A 20,409-nucleotide genomic window follows, 5' to 3' on the forward strand; every position below is an offset into this window, starting at 1 on the left:
TTGACAAATTTATGTTTAACTTTCTGAGGTCCTGCCAAACTGTTCCATTTCATCTACATCCTTTCTCTCTCTCTTTTTTTTTTAAGATTTTATTTATTTGAGAGAGAATGAGAGAAAGAGAGAGCACATGAGAGGGGGGAGGGTCAGAGGGAGAAGCAGACTCCCCGCCGAGCAGGGAGCCTGATGCGGGACTCGATCCAGGGACTCCAGGATCATGACCTGAGCAGAAGGTAGTCGCTTAACCAACTGAGCCACTCAGGCGCCCTACATCCTTTCTCTTTTTATGACAGCCATCCTAGTAGGTGTATCTCTTATACTTTTGTCTTTGACTTTAGATAGATTTGAAGAGTGCTAAGCAGACATGTTCTCTTGCCTTCCAGAGATGTAGGTACTGTTAGGACAAACTAGTCTTTGTGATAGTGCAAAACAAAACTGAGCTAAAGCTTAGAAGAATATGCTAGGTGGTAGGATAAAGGAAAAATGATCCTGGTACTTCTAAAACCTGGGAAAATGATTTACTTTGTATTGGTTCTCTACCTGCTCTTTAGCTGTACCCTGCTTTATATAATGTTATATGTTCTTGAAATGTTATATGCAAATCCAATCATATTTTAAATAAACCAGAGGATTGTTTTATTGGCAGAGAGCTCTTTTGTAAAGAGAATAATTCTTTTGTAGAAATAGCCTGGTAAGGCAGAAAACATGAGATTTGTAGTCAGACCAACTTAGCGTTAAATCCTGCTTACTTAACCAGCTTTTTTTACTATGGGCAATTGACTCGAACTCTCTGAGCCTCTATTTCCTCATCTATAAATGAGGATGAAAATAGTATCTATTGAGTTACTATGCAAAGATGCCACAGATGAATGAAGAAATAATGTGGATGTAAAGTGGTTAGTACTGTTAGCAACCCCTGATATTGATAATGATGGTTCTTTTTTTTCCCCTTTATTTATTTGAGAGAGAGAGAAAGAGCAGGGGGAGGAGTGGAGGGAGAGGGAGAAGGAGAGAAGCAGACTGCCTGCTGTGTGCAGAGCCCAGCTGGAGTCTGGATCCCACGACCCCTGAGATCATGACCTAAGCTGAAATCAAGAGCTGGAACCTCAACCATCTGAGCCATCCAGGGGCCCCAGTGATGATAATTTTTTTTTTTAAGATTTTTAAAATTTATTTGACAGAGGGCGCACAAGCAGGGGGAACAGCAGAGGCAGAGAGAGAAGCTGGCTCCCCACTGATCAGATGGCCTGATGGCGGGGCTCGATCCCAGGACCCTGGGATTATGACCTGAGCCTAAGCCAGACGCTTAACCGACTGAGCCACCCAGGCACCCCATTTCCTTTTTTTAAAACCACTTTTACATCTTGGTCTTCTTTCTAGTTGGATTCCACAATCATAGTGTTTTTTTTCCTAGTAAAGGTTTATTTTCTCCCTAGGAGTACTTCTTTGATTCCCGAGTATTAACAGATGGAGAACTGGCTCCCAATGATCGATGTTGTCGTGTGTGTGGAAAAATAGGCCACTACATGAAAGACTGCCCTAAAAGGAGAAGGTTGGCAAATGATTATATATCAACATTACAGGGAAAATAAATGTGAGGCCAATTGTAGCTATAACTGTTCATACATGTTTAAGAAGGTTTAGGCTTTAAATTTGACATTAGGTAAAATGTATATTGGAGTGGAATTTTGTTAATAGAGTGAGATTTTTTTGTGGCACACTGGTATCTCATTCATTTGTTCACTTATTCATTCAGTTTTTTTTTGTTTTTTTAATTGAAGAAGCATTTATTGACACCTACTCTACTGGGAACTGTGCCAGGAGCCAAGAAAAAAAATGACCAAGTCATGGGGTTCTTGCTGAGTACCTCATAGTCCTGCAAATCAGTAATTAAAATATAATTGAGGCATACCTATATATATATATATAATATATACCTTGAGGAATATACATCGTCCACACCCCTCAAAATATATTTATGAAATAAACTTTATTGTATTTTATATAGTCTCTTTAATAGGCCAGGAAAATCCTTTTTTTTAGTTATTAAGCCTTGCCTAATATGAAGAGCTTAGAACTTTTCAGACAGATCTAACTCCTAGGTTCCATCAGTGCTATATACTGACTTAAATTTAGAGAAGACACTTGGTCTAAGCATCAGCTTCTCCCTCTGTAGAATGGAGATAATAAATACCAACCTCTAAGGATTGTTATAAGATTAAAATATTCAATGTTAAAATTTTTTTCTAATTTGATATTGTATTATAAAACTACTGGAATACCCAGTTTCTGCCATATGAGTAGGTGTACTCTAAATGTGAGTTCCCTTGCCTTAAAAAAAGTGCATGATACAATGGGCATGTTAATCCCTTTATTGTGAGACTTTTGTATAGTTTAGTTTGTTCTCTGATTCATTCAGTTTACAAGTCCCTAGCCCCACATTATTGGTATCAGCAGTTTACTGTTTAGACTAAAGAAGAAAGACAGTGAAGAAGAGAAGGATGGGAATGAAGAGGAGAAAGATTCCCGAGACCTTGTTGACCCCCGAGACCTCCACGACACTCGAGAGTTTAGAGACCCCAGAGACCTCAGATGCTTTATATGTGGAGATGCAGGACATGTACGAAGGGAGTGCCCAGAGGTCAAGCTGGCCCGTCAGAGGAATAGCAGTGTGGCAGGTAAATAGAAAAGGCCAAAAACAGTTTTTGGTAGAAATAAGGTCATTTGTGTTGATGTCATTCTAAGGGCTCTGATTACTCTCTATTCCAAACTTAGCAATATGATTTTGGACCTTATAATTTCTAGAAAATTTAGATAGTCTTTTATTTTGAACAGTACTCATGTTCATAATAGGTCTTAGTCTGTTGTATTCAGTAAACTCCCTTTAAGTATTCTTCGGATTTGAGTTACCTTCTTTATTCTTTCACTATCAAAAGATAATAAAAGTTAATTTTTTTTTTCTGGAAACATATACAGGAGAAATTATATCTCTTCCCATTCCTCTTATGTGAGAGGGAGATCTGTAATTTTAAGAATTAGAAACCCAAATGACAGTTTAATGAAAGAAAAATTAGAGTATTTTAGAAGTGATGATTTCCAGTTACTCGGATTCTTGTTGCAGAAGGTATTTTCTTAAATATGTCGTCTCCTTTAGAAAGGAGTAATTGTCTTTTTGTTCTTGTTTCTACCACCAGTATATTTTTTTAGTGATTTGCAAGATTGAGAAATAGCTTTAAAAAAATTAGTTGTTACAAGTCCTTCACAAACATAATAAAAAGTCCCAAGTTTATACAATCTCAGAGGGATTTGAGACTCTTTAACAGAGGAAGGGAGTTATTGATTGTCATTTCTCTGTTGTTTATCTATTGATTTTCTTTCTGATGTCTTCTCTTAGCAGCCCAGCTGGTCCGCAACCTTGTAAATGCCCAGCAGGTGGCTGGTTCAGCCCAGCAACAGGGTGATCAGTCCATAAGGACTAGACAGTCCTCAGAATGTGTAAGTACTCTGCCTGCAAATGGATTAGTTTTGGTAGAAAGATAGATTGGATTGATCTTTTAAACTGGCAAATATAGTCATCCAGATAACACAGTGCTTTGTAGAGGTGTTCCTGCTAGGCACATGAGATGGAATGAGCATTACCTTTGGAGTAGTGCAGATCTGGGTTTTTATCTGTGGGGAAGCTACTTAACTTCATTGAGCCTGCCTTCTTATTTGTAAAATAAGATAACTATCTAATGTATTTGTTGATTGGTTAAAATAAGGTAATTGAGGTTTCAGGCTTTCCCTAGTGGCAGATTATCAGCAACATTTATAAAAATAGACACAAAAATTGGAGATGTGTTAGGGGTTTAATATGTTAGGGCAATACATGCATGGCATTGAACTTTCTTGAAGCTTTTATGTGTCTTCTCATAGCTGATATGAATACCTAGTGACATACATCCTGTGAAAGAAGAGTATTAAATTGGATTTCAGATTCACAAGTTTCATATTAACTTTGCTGAGTTGCTCTTAATCTTTGTGTAAATCTGTATTCACTTTGCACTTCTTAAATTAATTAATTCAGTACTAATTGAATGCTTTCTTACTCTAAACCTGATACTGTGCTTTGGTGCTTCACACTTAGTCCTTCGGGTGGCCATGCGAAGTGGTAGGTATTAGTATGATCAAGTTTTACAAATTGGGAAGCTGAGAATAAGAGAAATTAAAAGATTCAAACCCAGGTCTAGGTAGCTTCAAAGCTGTTAACTATTAAACATGCTGAATTTGGTATGATCTGTGTTTTAGAAAAAATTCTTACAGCATTTGAAGATCAATATAGGGAGAGTCTTGGAACAACATTTAGGAGCCCACTAACCCCACCTGTAATATTTGTATACATACTATGGTCCTGACATCTTCATAAATGTTATATAACAATAATAATAGCTAACACTGTTGATTGCTGTATGCCATATATATCTTTTTTCCTGTTTCTTATAATAAAATATTGAAAAAGTAGAGAAAATAATAAACATCCATGTAGTACCACCATACTTTAACAGTTCTTAACATTGTGTTACCTTTATTAAAAAATTACCCATAGTCAATAATCCCTGTGCATTCCTCTTGGATGCTGTTCCCATCTTAAAACCTTCCTACCATCCCTTCCTAGCTACTAAAATGTATCTACTGTCCTGAATTTGGTATTTATATTTTCCACACGTATTGCCTAGTTAATCTACACAAAAACCTATGAGATAGATTCTGCTTATTATTTATACATTACAGGTGAAGAAACTGAGATTTAAGTTTCTTACCTGAGCCCAGCACATACTTGGAAGTAGAACTTGAACCCTCAGGCCCTGTCTCCAAAACCTGTGCTCTAACCACTTTCCTCTGCTGCTTCTAACTTTTACCCTTTGCTTTAGCACTCACTTTTCTCTTACCTGAGATTTGGGTCAGAGTCTGTCTAATGGACATTGTTGTTCTGATGCCTCACAAAGCACTTTAACCTCAACATGTCTAGAATTTAACATACTTCTCTCCAAATTCCTAGACTTGCTTCTTCTTGCTCCTGTGTTCTCCATCTCATTGAATGATCCTACTCTCTAGTTTCCAGAACTACTCCCTTTCCCTCAACCCCCACATCTAAATCAGTCACCAACTCCTGTTATTTCTACCTGTAAAAAATAGCTCACTTCTGTTTGCTTCTCTGTCCCTATATTGTATTTCCCTCGCCTAGGTTACCATCATCTCAGGGCTAGCCTTTTAATCATTCTTATTAGTCTTTTTGCCCCCTGCCCCCCCCAACCCCCGTGTTCTCTATTTCATTCCCATTAAGCCAGAATAATTTTTCTAAAATACAGATTGATCATGTTCCTGACCAGTTTGAAACCCTTCAGTGGTTTCCCGGTGCCCTCAGGATAAAGTCTTAACTACAAGGTCTATGGGACCCTTCATTATCTTGTCCCCTTTGGTTCTTCAGCCTCATATCTGCTATTCCCCTCTGCCCTTATACTCTAGTAATAATAAGCTGCTTTCAGAATCCAGTTACTCAAGTCAGGTGTTCATGAGCCTGTAGACCTTCAGTCATGTTGTTCCCTTTGCATGAAACACTCCTCCCCTTCCTTTGTCCCTTCCCTCTTTTATCAGACTGATTGCTGTTTACCCTTGTGTCTCAACTTAAAGGTCACTTCTCTGGGATGCTGTCCTTGATTTCCACTTTCATTCGTCTTATCTTTTTCTCCTCCCAAAGTACATTGAGGTATTCCTGCTCTGTCTGGGATTTCCTTATACACTATACATCATACATTCTTTATCAGAGTAATTGTTGTATTTGATTGTAATTGCTTATGTAATCTCTTCATCTGCTCTTTCTCCTTTCCCCCATAAACTTTAAGTTCCACAAGGGCATACATGTTAGTATTGTATTTTTAATACCTAGAACAATGCCCAGACATAACTGACACTCAGTAACTTGTTGAGGGACTGAATCAAAGTGGCTGTGAGATATTTAGATATAAGTGTCTAGTTACAGTTGGAATATGAGTTCTGCATGATGGGAATGACGTCTGGGCTCTTTCTTCTTTGGACAGTAAAAAGGTTTATAGGGTAATATATATGTCAGAGAGGGTTTGAGGGTCTCAGAGAAAATTTTATTTTCATGTAAAATGAGGCTCTTACTTCATAGAGTTGTGTTTATAATGTCCTAATAAAATAACTCCATAATTTTGTATTTAGATAATCTCTGCTTTTATAACATTAACATGTTTTTAAATTAATTTTAAAATGTTATCTTTTTCTCTTTGCAGTCTGATTCACCATCTTATTCTCCTCAGCCCCAGCCGTTTCCACAGAACTCTTCCCAATCAGCTGCCATTACTCAGTCTCCATCCCAGCCAGGATCCCAACCCAAACTTGGCCCACCTCAGCAGGGAGCCCAGCCCCCCCATCAGGTCCAGATGCCTGTGTATAACTTTCCCCAGTCACCACCAGCTCAGTATTCTCCCATGCACAATATGGGATTGTTGCCAATGCACCCTCTCCAGATCCCTGCCCCATCCTGGCCTATCCACGGTCCAGTGATCCACTCTGCACCAGGCAGTGCCCCCAGCAATATTGGCCTGAACGATCCCAGCATCATCTTTGCGCAGCCTGCTGCCAGACCTGTGGCGATCCCTAACTCCTCTCATGATGGACACTGGCCTCGTACTGTGGCTCCAAATTCCCTGGTGAACAATGGTACAGTGGGGAATTCGGGTAACCCTTCCTTTTCTTCTTTTGCATCTGTCTGTAGAAATGGGTGATTGGTATTATTGGTTGAACTTGGGGAAAGAAATATGAGGAAAATAATGGCAAGCAATATTTATGAGGGGCAGTATAGGATTAGATAAAGAGTATGGGCTGTGGATTCACACCGTCTGGATTTGAATCCTAGCCCTGCCATTTATTATGTGGCATTAGGCAGTTGCTCAGTCTTTTTGTGCATTGGTTTCATCCTTAAAATAGGGATATTAATAGCATCTAAGGCACAGGGATGTTGTGAATATTAAATGAGGTAATATACATAAATGTTACTTTAAATTTTCACTGCAGTCCAGCTCGGTGTAGGGTATTATTAAAACTAATTTTATAGTTGAGGAAATTGCAGGGTTAAGTAACTTAATTATCACGCTTTCATAATTAATCATAGTAGATCGAAGATTTTAAACCAATTTCTTTCTTCAAAACCTGTGCTCTTTGCCCTAGACTCTTACTATCTCCCAGTAAGGAGCAATACTTTAAAAAGATATTAGTAACATTTTGTAGCATTAAAAAATTCTAGTTTTTTCCTGATTTATAGAAATACATTTTCATTTTAGAACATACAAATAATAAAATATAATACATATTCTCAATTCCTAGACATAACTCCCACGTAATATTTAGGTGTCTTATGATCCAGTCATTTAAAAAATATTTGCATAATTAAAATATTTGATAAACCATAAATCTTGTTTTATATCCAGCTTTTTAGTTGATAATTTTTTAAAAGATTATTTATTTTAGAGAGAGAGAAAGTGCACAAGTAGGAGGGGCTGAGGGAGAGGGAGAGAGAATCTCAAGCAGATCCACACTGAGCGTGGAGCCTGACATGGGGCTCGATCTCATGACTCTTAGATCACAACCTGAGCCAAAACCATGAGTCAGACGCCCAACCAGGTGCCCCAATAATATTTTTATTTTAAAAACTCCATTATTGAAAATTTGAAATGTATACAAAAGAGAGAGTAGAGTATGATGAACCTATCCCCCATTACCCAGCTTTTAACAGTTACCAGTATTTGCTGGTCCTTGGCTCCTTTACTACTTTTATTTTTTGTTTTTTTAAAGATTTATTTATTTATTTTAGGGGTTTAGAGGCAGAGGGAGAGGGAGAGAATCTCAAGCAGACTCCCTGCTGAGCATAGAGCCTAACATGCGTCTTTATCCCACAACCTCAAGATCATGACCTGAGCCGAAGTCAGGAGTTGGATGCTTAACTGGCTGAGCCACTCAAGGCGACCCACTCCTTTTCCTCATTTAAAAAAAACTTTTGGGGGTGCCTGGGTGGCTCAGATGGTTAAGCATCTGCCTTTGGCTCGGGTCATGATCGCAGGGTCCTGGGATTGAGCCCCGCGTCAGGCTCCTTGCTCAGTGGGGAGCCTGCTTCTCTCTCTCCCTCTGCCATTCCCTCCACTTGTGCTCTCTGGCTCTATCTCTCTGTCAAATAAATAAATAAAATCTTAAAAAAAAAAAAGCTTTTGGCTTTAGTATTTAATCAAATGTCAGGCATTGCATCAAATTTCTGTATAAACTTGTTTCTATTTCTTAAAAAAAAAAAAAACACACACACACATAAGACTGTTCCCATACCCAGTATCCTCTAATGCCCAGTCCTTGTTCATTTTTACCTATTTTTCTAAAATTATCTTTTTTTGAATCAGAATTCAAACAAAGCCCCATATGTTATATGCTCCCATATAAACTGTTTATTAAACTGTAGAACTACATTTTAGTGTTGGCTGAATTTTATTTTTGTGACATTGTTTGAAATGTACCTCAATGCCCATATTTCCTGTAAATTGGTAGGTAGGTCCAGAGTCTGGATTAGATTCAGGTTATTTTTTTTAGTAAGAATTTTACTTTTTCGTTGGTGCTGTATGGTTCCTGTTCCCTTATTTCAAAAAGAACTTTCTGTTATCTTTTAGTGATCTAAGATTGATCAATGAGTTGGATATCCATTATAAAGTTCCTCATTAATTTTTATATAATAATTGTAGCTGTTGATAATTATTGCTGATAACCATTAGTTCATTAAGGGTTGTAAAATGATTTTCTATTCACTATTTGTGATTCTTCTATAAAGAACTTTTCCTTATTAACTACTTGATTATTTTGAAATATAGTATGTATAGGAAAAGTAGACTGAGCTTGACTCTTTTCCCTTTATCAATTTTCAAAAGAATTTTAGTACTTTTTGGGCACCTGGGTGGCTCAGTTGGTTAAGCGACTGCCTTCGGCTCAGGTCATGATCCTGGAGTCCCGGGATCGAGTCCCGCATCGGGCTCCCTGCTCAGCAGGGAGTCTGCTTCTCCCTCTGACCCTCTTCCCTCTCGTGCTATCTCTCATTCTCTCTCTCTCAAATAAATAAATAAAATCTTTAAAAAACAAAAAAGAATTTTAGTACTTTTTAAACAAAAATAGGCTATTGCTTTAGAGCACCATGATGGAGGAGGTATCTCTGAACTCTTCTGATTACAGATAATATATTGTGCTGAGCAGAAATGCCAGAATGTGGGAACTCATTTAGATTTCCAAGGTCAAAGGATATATGGCATACATGGCTATTCTAACCTGATCTCTGCTTCTGTCATTCAACAAATGTTTATTGTATATATGCCATGACATGTACCATGATCGTAAGTTACTGAGTTATATAACCATGAACACAGACCCAGTGTCTTGCCCTTTGCTATAGTGGCTCAGTTTTAGTCCTTCCTGTACCCACCACTAGTTGATCTCTTTCAGCCTTAATGAACTAATTAATATCCCACATACCATACTGTCTCTTATCCCTGTTTACTTAATTTGTTCATCTTAATGGAAAGTCCTCTCCCTTATATCTCTCTTGCCTACTCTCACCTCCTTTTGCTTTGCTCCAAAACTTGGCTAACTCACCCCCCCATTTTTAAATTTAGCTCACTTTTTGCAGGATGCCCTTAACTCTTACTGATTCTGTCCTCCAGTTGTGTTAGCAATCCTTTCTCTCCTCGTTTGTATTACGAAAATATTTGTTTGTGAAAAATGGCCAAGGGAGAGTGTAATATATTCTAAGAAATACCCTTTTATGTCAAACATCATTTCTCAATTGATCTGGACCTCAATATGTATACCCAGTCTCATTTAAAGAAAAAAATATACCCTGTAGTATAGCTTCAGCTGTTAGTTGTAACTTGATTTTATGAACTTTCAGTGAACCAGCTGCTTTGTTTTTCTGTTTACCTCCTGAGAAAACTAGCTTGTTAAGAATGTGGCCAGGATGGGTTTTAAGTTTTCTTGCTGTGTACTCCTCCCTATCTGGTACCTCCTAATTTGCATTCCTACTAGGAAGTTTAGTGAATGAGGACAGTGTCTTTCAGATTATTTCCTGCCACATATGATCCTGAATGAGAAAAGCAACTAAAAATGATCCAGAGGATTTAGTAAATACTTTGAAAAGATGTAATTGGAAGGGCGCCTGGGTGGCTCAGTTGTAAAGCGTCTGCCTTCGGCTCAGGTCATGATCTCAGGGTCCTGGGATCAAGCCCGGCATCGGGCTCCCTGCTCGGTGGGAAGCCTGCCTCTCCCTCTCCTACTCCCCCTGCTTGTGCTCCTGCTCTCTCTCTCTCTCTCTCTCTCTCTCTCTCTCTCTCTCTCTCTCTCTGTCAAATCAATCAATCTTAAAAAAAAAAGATGTACTTTGAAAGATGTACTTACAGATACATCTTTTTTTTTCAAATTTCCCATTTTTTTTATTATGTTAATCACCATACATTACATCATTAGTTTTTGATGTAGTGTTCCATGATTACAGATACATCTTAAAGGGAAGTAGATTGTGGGGTGGTTTGCCATAGAAAGAATAGCACTCATTTTTTTTGAGTTCCTACTTACATACCAGAACTTGTGTAAACCACATTACTTTTTATTATCTAATTTAATCCTCACAATAGCCTTAGGTACATAATTGAATCTTAGTAATTTTTGAAACTGGGATTTGAATATCAACCTGGTTGGCTCCAAAGCCCAAGTTCTCAACCATTACACCAAGTGCTTTAGCTTCTAATAGAATCACCTTCGAGGCCGTGATATAGTTGTTTCTAAGATAGTTGGCATTGTCTTTAGGATAAAATATAAGTTCCTTAATGATGTACTATAGTTCTTTGAAATGTAAATCCTACCTTACCTGTCCAGACTTTTTCTTATCACTACCTACCTTATTCCTTTATCTGTATCGCTGATTGTTTGCAGCTTCCCAGACTTGCTGTGCTTTCCTGTTTCTGGCTGTTGAACCATGCTCTTCCTTCTGTCTAAAATGTGCCTTCTTTGCCCCATTTTGCCTAACTTGTTCCTTGTGCTTTAAAATTTAGTTAATCATCTTAGAAAAACCATCTCTATCCTTGAATCAAATGTGTTAGCCCCTTCTTTAGAACACCTTCCACCTGTCTGTTATAGCAGTGACTACATATTATTGTATGTCGTCTTCTTGTATGTCTCTTTTATGAATAATTTGAGCACATTTACAGTGTTTGATTCTTTAAAAAATTTGGTATCCTCTGCATTTAGCATTGTTCTTGTTCAGTGGTAGGTACTCAATAAATTTTTGTGGAATGAAGGAAATTTAAATGAACAAACTGATGTTTTAAAGTATGTCTTTCCTGTCTTGTTGAAATGCAGAGCCAGGCTTTCCAGGACTAAATCCTCCAATTCCTTGGGAACATGCACCACGTCCCCATTTCCCTCTTGTCCCAGCTTCGTGGCCTTATGGTTTGCATCAAAACTTCATGCATCAGGGAAATGCCAGATTTCAGCCCAACAAACCGTTCTATACTCAAGGTACCGTTGCTTACAAATTCATTAACCGGCTGGGTGGGTTTAGTTCTGGGACAAGGAAGCTATGTGAAGGCCAGGAACAAGGAGCAAAATTTTATGCATTCGATAAACATTTATTGAGAGAGCATACTGTGTGTCACACTGTGCTAGGTGCTTGTTGTTCAAGCAAGAATTAAGTAAAACCTGTATACCTAATGCACATTTTATTAGGAGAGCCAGACATGTAAAATAAACAAGGATAGGAGCTTAGAGGGAATCAGTTAATGTTATCCTAGCAGAGATATAATAGGAGATAGGGACACCAAGGATCAAGTCACACAAGGTTTTGACATTTGAACTAGATTGTGAAAGAGATACAGGATTTTTTTTCCCCTAGAGATTTTTTAGAGATTACAGGTGAAGAGAGTTCTTAGCTGAGGGAATAATATATGCAAAGTCAATGATATTTGTCTGGCATAATGAGAAAAAAGGAGAAAATAATAGGGCTAGAGTATAAAGTAAATGGGAAAGATGTGTAGGTGATGAGGTTAAAGAAGGTAGGCTGAGACCATATTATGAAGAAGTTTTTGGGACTAGTTTAGTAAATAGTGGGGATCTAATAGAAGTTTTTGAATTGAGTAGTGACATAGCCAAATTCGTTTTGTTGAACTAAGACTTGAATGACATTAGAATTCATTATATTTTGTTGGTGCTGATGTACCAATAATGGCTTTGATCTAAGTAATGAATATTACAAACTAAGGAATACTTGGAGCATTTTATCTAGCCTGCTTGCCTCAAAGGTATTTTAGTTCTAATAGGGAAAGTCTGAGTCTGGCCCTCAGCTCTTAGTTAACCTAGGAATTAAAAAACTAGAGTCAAAGTTATTACACTTAAACTAGGAGTTCAAGAAATTAAAGAAAGGCACTCAGTAAATGTGACTGAATGAAATAACTTTAAGGGGAAATCCCTGGTACAGATTTCAGACTTGATTCCATTTAAGCGTTCCTAAACTCTCCCATGTACTGCTGGGACATCCCTGTACTATAGAGTGGCAGAACATTGAGTATGGTGGGCTTATTCTTCTGAGTAAAGAACTGGGGTTGAGGAAAGTTACTTTTGGTCATACAAACCCTTTTAGGGCTCGGTGGGGTTGTGGGTGGAGTCAGAAGCTCTTCCCTGGTGAACTTGTTCCCCTTGTTTCCTCCCCTTCACTTCTCTTCTCTTTCACACACCCACATTTCCCTTCTGTCCTCCTTCCCCTGCTAAATGTGTTTGACATGCTTTATCTCCTCTTTACTATATAAATAGAAAAAAAGAACTAGCTACAAGTTAAATTCTAAGGGTTGTCAGATAAATAGGCACAAGCCTTTCAGTTTCCTGTCTGTGTTGTGTCCAACAGACAGATGTGCCACCCGTCGGTGTAGAGAGCGTTGTCCCCACCCACCAAGAGGAAACGTGTCGGAGTAATGCGAGTCCATTTTCTTTCAGCTGGTCTACCGATGCACAGCAACCAGCCAATCCTGCTGTCTCAAGGGTATCCGTACCTCAATGTCAGTTACATTCAGCAGAAAAAGTGACATTTAATGGAAAGCAAAACAAATCAGGTCCTGATTTAAAATTTTAACACGTTTAGATAGCTTATTTAAATTCTAAGACTGTTTTTAAAGACTGTATTATTTGTATATAAATATGAACTATAGTTTTTACTAGTATCACCAAATTGAGTGATACAAATTTCATCTATTTTATTACCCTATTTTTAAGGGAATTTTATGTTTTGTTTAATCTTGATGAATTGTATAAAGAGAGAATTTAAAAATTACATTCTTTATTTTCTATTAGCTGTATTCATACTTTGGTTGCTTCAGACTTTATATATATTGTTCTTAAGAATTAGGAAAAACTTTCATGTGTTTTAAATTTGTCACTTCTATTCTTTACAGAACCTTGTAGTGCCAAAAACTTTTTAAAAGGTAAAAAAAAAAATAAAACTACAACGTCAAGATTCAGAATTTTTTTCTTTTACATTCTTGTATATTGAAAATACTCAAACTTGAACAGAACGTTGTTTTTGTCTGTATTTGAAGTAATTCTATTTTAAGTTAATAAATCTTTTTGACAAGAGTCAAATTTGGTTAATTCATATGGTTGTTAGATCATGGAAATATAATGTAACAATTAGGACATTTGTTTTACTCTCCATGAATAGAGTGTTCTTTTTTTTTTTTTAAGATTTTATTTATTTATTTGACAGAGAGCGAGAGAGGGAACACAAGCAGGGGGAATGGGAGAGGGAGAAGCAGGCTTCCTGCCGAGCAGGGAGCCCGATGCGGAGCTTGATCCCAGAATCCCAGGATCATGACCTGAGCCAAAGGCAGACGCTCAACCAACTGAGCCACCCAGGTGCCCCTCCATGAATAGAGTATTCTAAATTACAGACTTAGTTTTAGAGATCAAGGATCTTGTTTTTGTCTTTTATTTTACTGGATCTTCACAATACCCAGTGAAGTTGACAGAAACATATGCTATCGCCATTCTATCATTGAGAAAACTGAGGTGCAAAACAATAAAGTGAAATCCAAGGTAGCACACTTTTATGTTGGAAAGAGAAACAGATCTTTCGAAGGAGAGTTTTTAAACGCTGAGACTGATACTGGCAATTAGAGTGGTGGGAAGATATTAATTTACTGAGGTACCAGTATATGCCAGGCTATCCATTTTGAATTTTTTTACTACCCAGAATGCACACTTGCCAGGATGGTTTTTACCAATAATCACTGATTATAGTTGAAATTAAAACTTGTGTTGTTGGTGGTATTTTGGTACATTGAGGTTGAGGTCATTTTGTCTAAAATCCCCAGTTATTTGCCAGGGATTTTGGACTAAATGATCCTATAGATTTGGAAATCTGCAGAGTAAGTAAATACAAATGTATTTTAAGGACAGTGTATTATCTTTGTTCTGCTTTCTCAGATATGCATTACTTAAATAGGAGACTACCTGGGCTTTTGCCATATTTTCCAGCTTGGAAGATGCTTGAAATCTATTGCGGGAGGTTGAGGGCTTTCCTGCCATATTTGCAGTCCTGAAAAGGTATTTATTAAATGTTAAGATCAGGTGTATTTACTGTTAGTTTTTCATATTAAAACTTCATTATTTCTCAGAATCCTACTAAATGATGGAGTTCACTCATTTGTTTTGTTAATGAGATAGCTGGCCCACTATATTTTCGTGTTAAAATATAGGCATACCTCGGAAGTCTTGCAGGTTAGGTCCTAGATCACTGCAATAAAGTGAGTCAAACACCTATTTTGATTTTCCCAGTGCATACTGAATTCATGTTTATACTGTAGTTGATTAAGTGTGCAAGAATGTACATCTTAATTAAAACATTACTTTTATTGCTAAAAAGCTAACCATCAGCTGAGCTTCAGTGAGTTGTAGTCTTTTTGCTGTGGAGGGTCTTGATGTAGATGAGTGCTGACTGATTAGGGTGGTGGTTGCTGAAGGTTGGGGTGGTTGTGGCAATTTCTTAAAATAAGACAGTGAAGTTTGCCACATTGACTTTTCCTTTCACTTGAACACTTAGGGCCATTGTAGGGTCATAAAGTAGCCTAATTTCAGTATTGTGTCTCAGGGAATAGGGAAGTCCAAGGAGAGGGAGACAGGGGAATGGCCAGTCAGTAGAGCAATCAGAACACACACATTTATTAAGTTTGCTGTCTTACATGGGCATGGTTTGTGGCCCCCCAAACCACGGCATGGATCACCGTGACAAATATAAAGTTTGAAATACTGCGAGAATTATCAAAATGTGATAGAGACACAAAGTTGTCAAATGCCATTAGACAAAAGGTACCCATATACTTGCTCGATGCAGGGTTGCCATAAACCTTCAATTTATTAAAAAAAACAAACCAAAACTCATTATCTGTGAAGGTGCAATAAAGTGAAGTGCAGGAGAACAAGGAATCCTGGTATGACTTTGAGCATTCAGGATTTTTTTTTTTTAAGTTAAGTGTTCATATATTTAGTCTTAGAGAACAGATGATGAGGTGTACAGGATGTTCATTTTACTCTTTTGTCTATATTTGAAATTTTTATTGGAAAAAAACCTCCAACAAGAGACTGCCCCCAGCTCAGCCTTACTTTCTAAAGGAAGGCATTTTACCACCTGGCAAAAGGTACTTTTGGGGCAAAAGTAACCTAGGTTTTAATTATATGACAGTGTTCTACATAGTAACTTACAGCATCTCACTTGTCCCTCCTTCAGCAATTACCTGTGCTCAATAAATGGCAAAACTGTACCAAGTGGAAAAACAGAATACTGTTAGTCTGTAATTTATACAGTAGTATCTCAGTTTTAGAAGTTTGCAAATTTCTCATAGAAGTTGTAAACTTAAAAGTTTTTGATTGTGAATTCATATTCATTGTAGTGATTGAAGTGCCCAAATTATCAATTTTAGAGTATACACACCACACTTAAGATCATATTGTTTTGAAATGTTTTGTATAATGTTTAATGACATGGAGAGATTAATATTTTCATTGTCATTAAAGATTATTCAAAAGTATGAATATTAATGTACCATTTATTTTAGTCCCCTACAGATGGGACATTTCTGCTTTTTTCCTCCTATATAAAAAATATGTAAAGTGATGGGATAAAGCTATTTTTGTGTATATAACTCTAGTATGGTGAATTTATATATTTATATTCATATATGGGATTATTAGGTTAAAGGATAAAAGTTCTAAGGTTCTTGCTATATATTACTAAATTGCCCTCCAGGAAAGTGGTCCCAACAAACAATATATAAAATGTGTTGGTAAGCTTATAAAATAGCTTTAAAGTCCAAACAATTCATTTTTTCCCCTTGTAAAGGATAATTTAAATGTGTTTAAGAAAGGAACATTACATTAAAGAACAAAGTATAAAAACCACCCAAAAGTCCATCAACCAGAAATAAATACTATTAAGAGCTGATGAACTTCATTCATTCTACTTCTTTTTTTTTATTTAAGTAATCTTTACACCCAACATGGGATTCAAACTCATGACTGAGATCAAGAGCCATATGCTCTTCCAACTGAGCCAGCCAGGCGTCTCTCTCCACCCCCAGCTATCTTTCTCAAACATACACATACATATAAAGAGTTTTACAAAAGTGGGCTCATATTCTGTATTTACTAAATATAGCAAATTAATTGTACTTGGATCTAACAAAAAAAATGTGAAAGAAACGCTCAACTTTAAAAAAAGTTTTTTCTATGGTAGTTCTAAGATTCCTCTTAAAATTAAGGACAATTACAGTAAACATTAAAGAGGCTAGAATTATTTTTTCCTAGTTCTCATGTATGTTTTAATTAGAAACCATGTATGACTCCTGTTATGAAAAATGAAAGCACACTTAACAGGTCCTCTACTTCTTGGTTATATAATTTCTTACATAGACAATGTTCACATATAAGTTGAGCCCTAAAATTATTTCCCGTTATTTAGTCTTTAAAATGTTTGGTACCACTCCTTTTACTGCTTTTTTCGAAGTCCTTAATTTGATTTCTTGTTGGATGAGCTTCATTATTAGGCAGTTTTTCCCCAAGCGAATAGAATGCCTATTCTCTTTACATTTTAAACAGCTTTGCCTAGGTGTGAAATTCCCATCACTATTTTCCGCAGACCTCTAGAGCCTTTTGCTTCATTATGAAGTTTGCTATGAGACCAGCCTGATTTCCCCCCCCCATTATATAGGACTTGATTTCTCTTAGATGTCCCTATAATCCTTAATGTCTTAAATTCATTAGGATATTTCTTGACTGCTCTTTATTATTTCAAGAAAATTTTCTTGTATCTGGACATTTAATGTACCCAATTCATCAGGAATGTGAATTATGCATATGTAGGATTTCAATTGTTTTATTACTTTTGTAGCTTTTAAGTTTATTTTCCATTTTTATTTCCTCCAGCCTATTTTCTCTATGCTTTATTTTATACTCTATAAGGCTTTTATTTTTCAAATCATTTTCTACTAAGCTTATTTCCCATCTCTTACCTTTTAATACCATCTTTGAACTTGTATACTTTGCCTTTTTTTTTTTTTTTAAGATTTTTATTTATTTGACAGAGAGAACATAACTGGGGAGCGGTAGAGGGAGAAGCAGGCTTCCCGCCTAGTAGAGAGCCCAATGTGGGGCTCGATGTTAGGACCCTGGGATCATGACCTGAGCTGAAGGCAGACGCTTAACAACTGAGCCACCCAGGCGCCCCTGATCATTCTTTTCTGACTAATGCTTATTGAACCTTAGGTCATACATAGGTGAATCTATATAATGGAAATAACAGAAAGGGGCTAGGGGAATGAGCTTTAAATGTAAAAGTTGGGTTGTTGGGGCGCCTGGGTGGCTCAGTCAGTTAAGCGTCTGCCTTTGGCTCAGGTCGTGATCCCAGGGTCTTGGGATCAAGTCCTACATCTGGCTCTCTGCTCAGCGGGGAGTCTGCTTCTCCCACTCCCTTTCATCTCTCTCTCTTTCGCTCCCTCTCAAATGAATAAAATCTTAAAAAAAAAAAAAGGTTGGGTTGTTTTACTGGAAGACTTTCGCCAAATTAATTGTGGGTAGTGAAATAAATTTAGTGGTTTACACCCAATATTAAAAACATACTAAAAAAAATACAGGAAACATTTTGCATAAGGAATATTTTTTTTCCTGAAATTTGTTTCAACAGTTACAGAATATATGTTACAGAGGTAAAATATAAAATGTTCCTTAATATTGGGTAGTCAGAGTTACAAAGCTACAGTTCTAGGGCCTCGTCTAGTTAGGCTAGCACATAGATGACAGAAATCGCCCTCAGCAAAGTTTGTCCTTAAGCTCCATCTCCTCTGCAGTTCTGTAATTTACCACACCAATCTCTAGAGAGATGTTCAACATATCAAACTGAAGAACTCTTAGCTCTTTGAAATAATGAAAGAATAGGAACAATCTGCTTCCTGCTATAAGTTGGCTGTGTTACTAGAAATTTGGTTCAGATTTCACCATATACCTGAATAAGTATGCATTAAGTTGATTGATTGGGGAGGCTTATTTCTGTTATTAAAAGTTGTTGGGGTTTTGGGGGGGCAAGTTTTGAATTTTTGAATCTTACATTTTAAAGTGAATATTTTAACAATAATACTGTGATAACTTGGTCTGCAGGTCATTAAGCCAGAAGACATTTCTTTCCATCTAGATCACTTTGGTAAAGAAATAACTGCTAGGTCTCAATAACAAATGTAAATAGAAGTGCTTATCTTTAATTCTTAAAGGCAGTCCTATATATAGTTGTATAATGGATAACAATAGCTCTTATGGTCAACTTTTATTAACTCAAGTATTATCAGGAATCACTGAAGAATGTGAAATCTCAAATATCCCAAAATGCTTTAAGATTGCAAAAGTCTTTCAGTTCAATAGCAAGCAAAAGAATATTTATCATATGACCAGATATAACTTCCCAAGAAACTGGATTCTATGAGGCAGTTGGTCTCCATAATTCTTGCTGAGTCCAGAGCTGCAGGAAGTCAAATCACTCCCCCTCCCCCATTCCTTTTTTTCACTTTTCCGTTTTTAGAGGAGGAAAGGTAAGTACTGGTAGACTGAACTCTTCTAGCAAAGATCCCAACACCCTCTTGATTATCAGCGCCCATGGACATTCTGCATTTCTTATTTTGCTTCTGAATCTTCAGACCCTTAGCTTCTTTGCCATACTGTCTCCCAACTTTCTGAGTGGTTCATTTCATTTTCAGTTGGTTGATTGCGCTGTTTCCTCTTACCAGTGTTGAGTGTTGCCAATGATTCTGTTGTTGGCTTTTCTTACATAAACACTTCCTGGGCAATCCCATTTAATTCTGCATATTCCACAGTTACCTAAATGTTGTCAGTTCAGGGTTAGATCACTATGTTCAACTCCAGTTCCTAACAACCTGGGTTTATCTAGTTATACCAGAGCAGCCTCTAATTACACTTTAGGATAAATTGAATGCATCACTTTTTACTACTAACACAACTTTGACCACACGCCCCTCTAAAGCCTGGCCTCTTCCTGCTGTATTTTGTAGCTTTGTGAATTAATGGCACTATTTTCCAGCAATTCAGGTCAGAACCCTGAGTGGTATTAGATACTTTCCTCTTCTTTTCAATCTTGTTGCCCTACTGCTACTGACTATACTTGGATAATGTCAGTGCTTACAAAATAAAGGCTGCGCACCATAACCTAGAATTCAAGGCTCCTGGGGAAGAAGAAATACTCTATAAGAATGTTGTATAAAAGGTATTAAGTTTCATCGTTGAACTGTTCAATGCAATTGGATTAAATGATCCAGAGGAGGAAGTCCTACATTTGAATGCATTCTTTTCTTCTTACAAAGCTGCTGCTAACTCATCAGTTTTCATGCTATCATTACTACATGGACATGTTGGGGGAGGGGAAAAACAGTTAATAGGTTTTACTGACTTGATAGGTTTTACTGAGCAGCACAGATCTCAGGATTCTCAGAACAGGTACCATCATGGAGCAAAACAAAACTAAACTACAGAAAAATGGAAAATGGGTGTATAAAATTTAATAACAAAAAGGTCAACAGCCAGCCACATCCTGTCCTTGTCAGTCATCCTCTCTACCCTTACAAATTTCAGTACAGTCAAGGTTGGTTGCACAATGGGGTCCAAAGCAGCCCTTGGGAAGCACTATCCCTCAAATGTGGAGTATGACTCAGAGAGATACAAAACAGCACCTCTTTCATTTAAGAAAAAGAAAAGTGGAGAAATTTGGTTAAAAAGAGCTAAAATATTCTCATA

At 37.1% G+C, this 20,409-nt stretch overlaps 1 protein-coding gene across 9 annotated transcripts in view; it reads left to right on the forward strand.

Moving 5' to 3' along the window:
• The window catches only part of TUT4 (terminal uridylyl transferase 4), a 122,710-nt gene extending 109,012 nt beyond the window's left edge, over positions 1–13,698 (forward strand). For 2 of the 9 annotated variants that reach the window (XM_028106784.1, XM_028106792.1), the window contains 6 exons: positions 1,434–1,549; positions 2,452–2,675; positions 3,392–3,492; positions 6,291–6,738; positions 11,437–11,595; positions 13,063–13,698. In XM_028106784.1, the coding sequence (XP_027962585.1) occupies positions 1,434–1,549; positions 2,452–2,675; positions 3,392–3,492; positions 6,291–6,738; positions 11,437–11,595; positions 13,063–13,151 (1,137 nt within the window). In that variant the 3' untranslated portion in view covers positions 13,152–13,698. Of the gene's footprint in view, positions 1–1,433; positions 1,550–2,451; positions 2,676–3,391; positions 3,493–6,290; positions 6,739–11,436; positions 11,596–12,973 lie in introns of all 9 variants that reach the window. The other 7 variants (XM_088022427.1, XM_028106787.1, XM_028106785.1 and 4 more) reach the window with 7 other exon arrangements.
• Positions 13,699–20,409: the final 6,711 nt, after the last annotated feature.

This window comes from Eumetopias jubatus, unplaced genomic scaffold (genome assembly GCF_037043125.1).
Source record: "Eumetopias jubatus isolate StellerSeaLion01/CBP00866 unplaced genomic scaffold, mEumJub1_p1.0 scaffold_4, whole genome shotgun sequence".
NCBI classification, from domain to species: domain Eukaryota; kingdom Metazoa; phylum Chordata; class Mammalia; order Carnivora; family Otariidae; genus Eumetopias; species Eumetopias jubatus.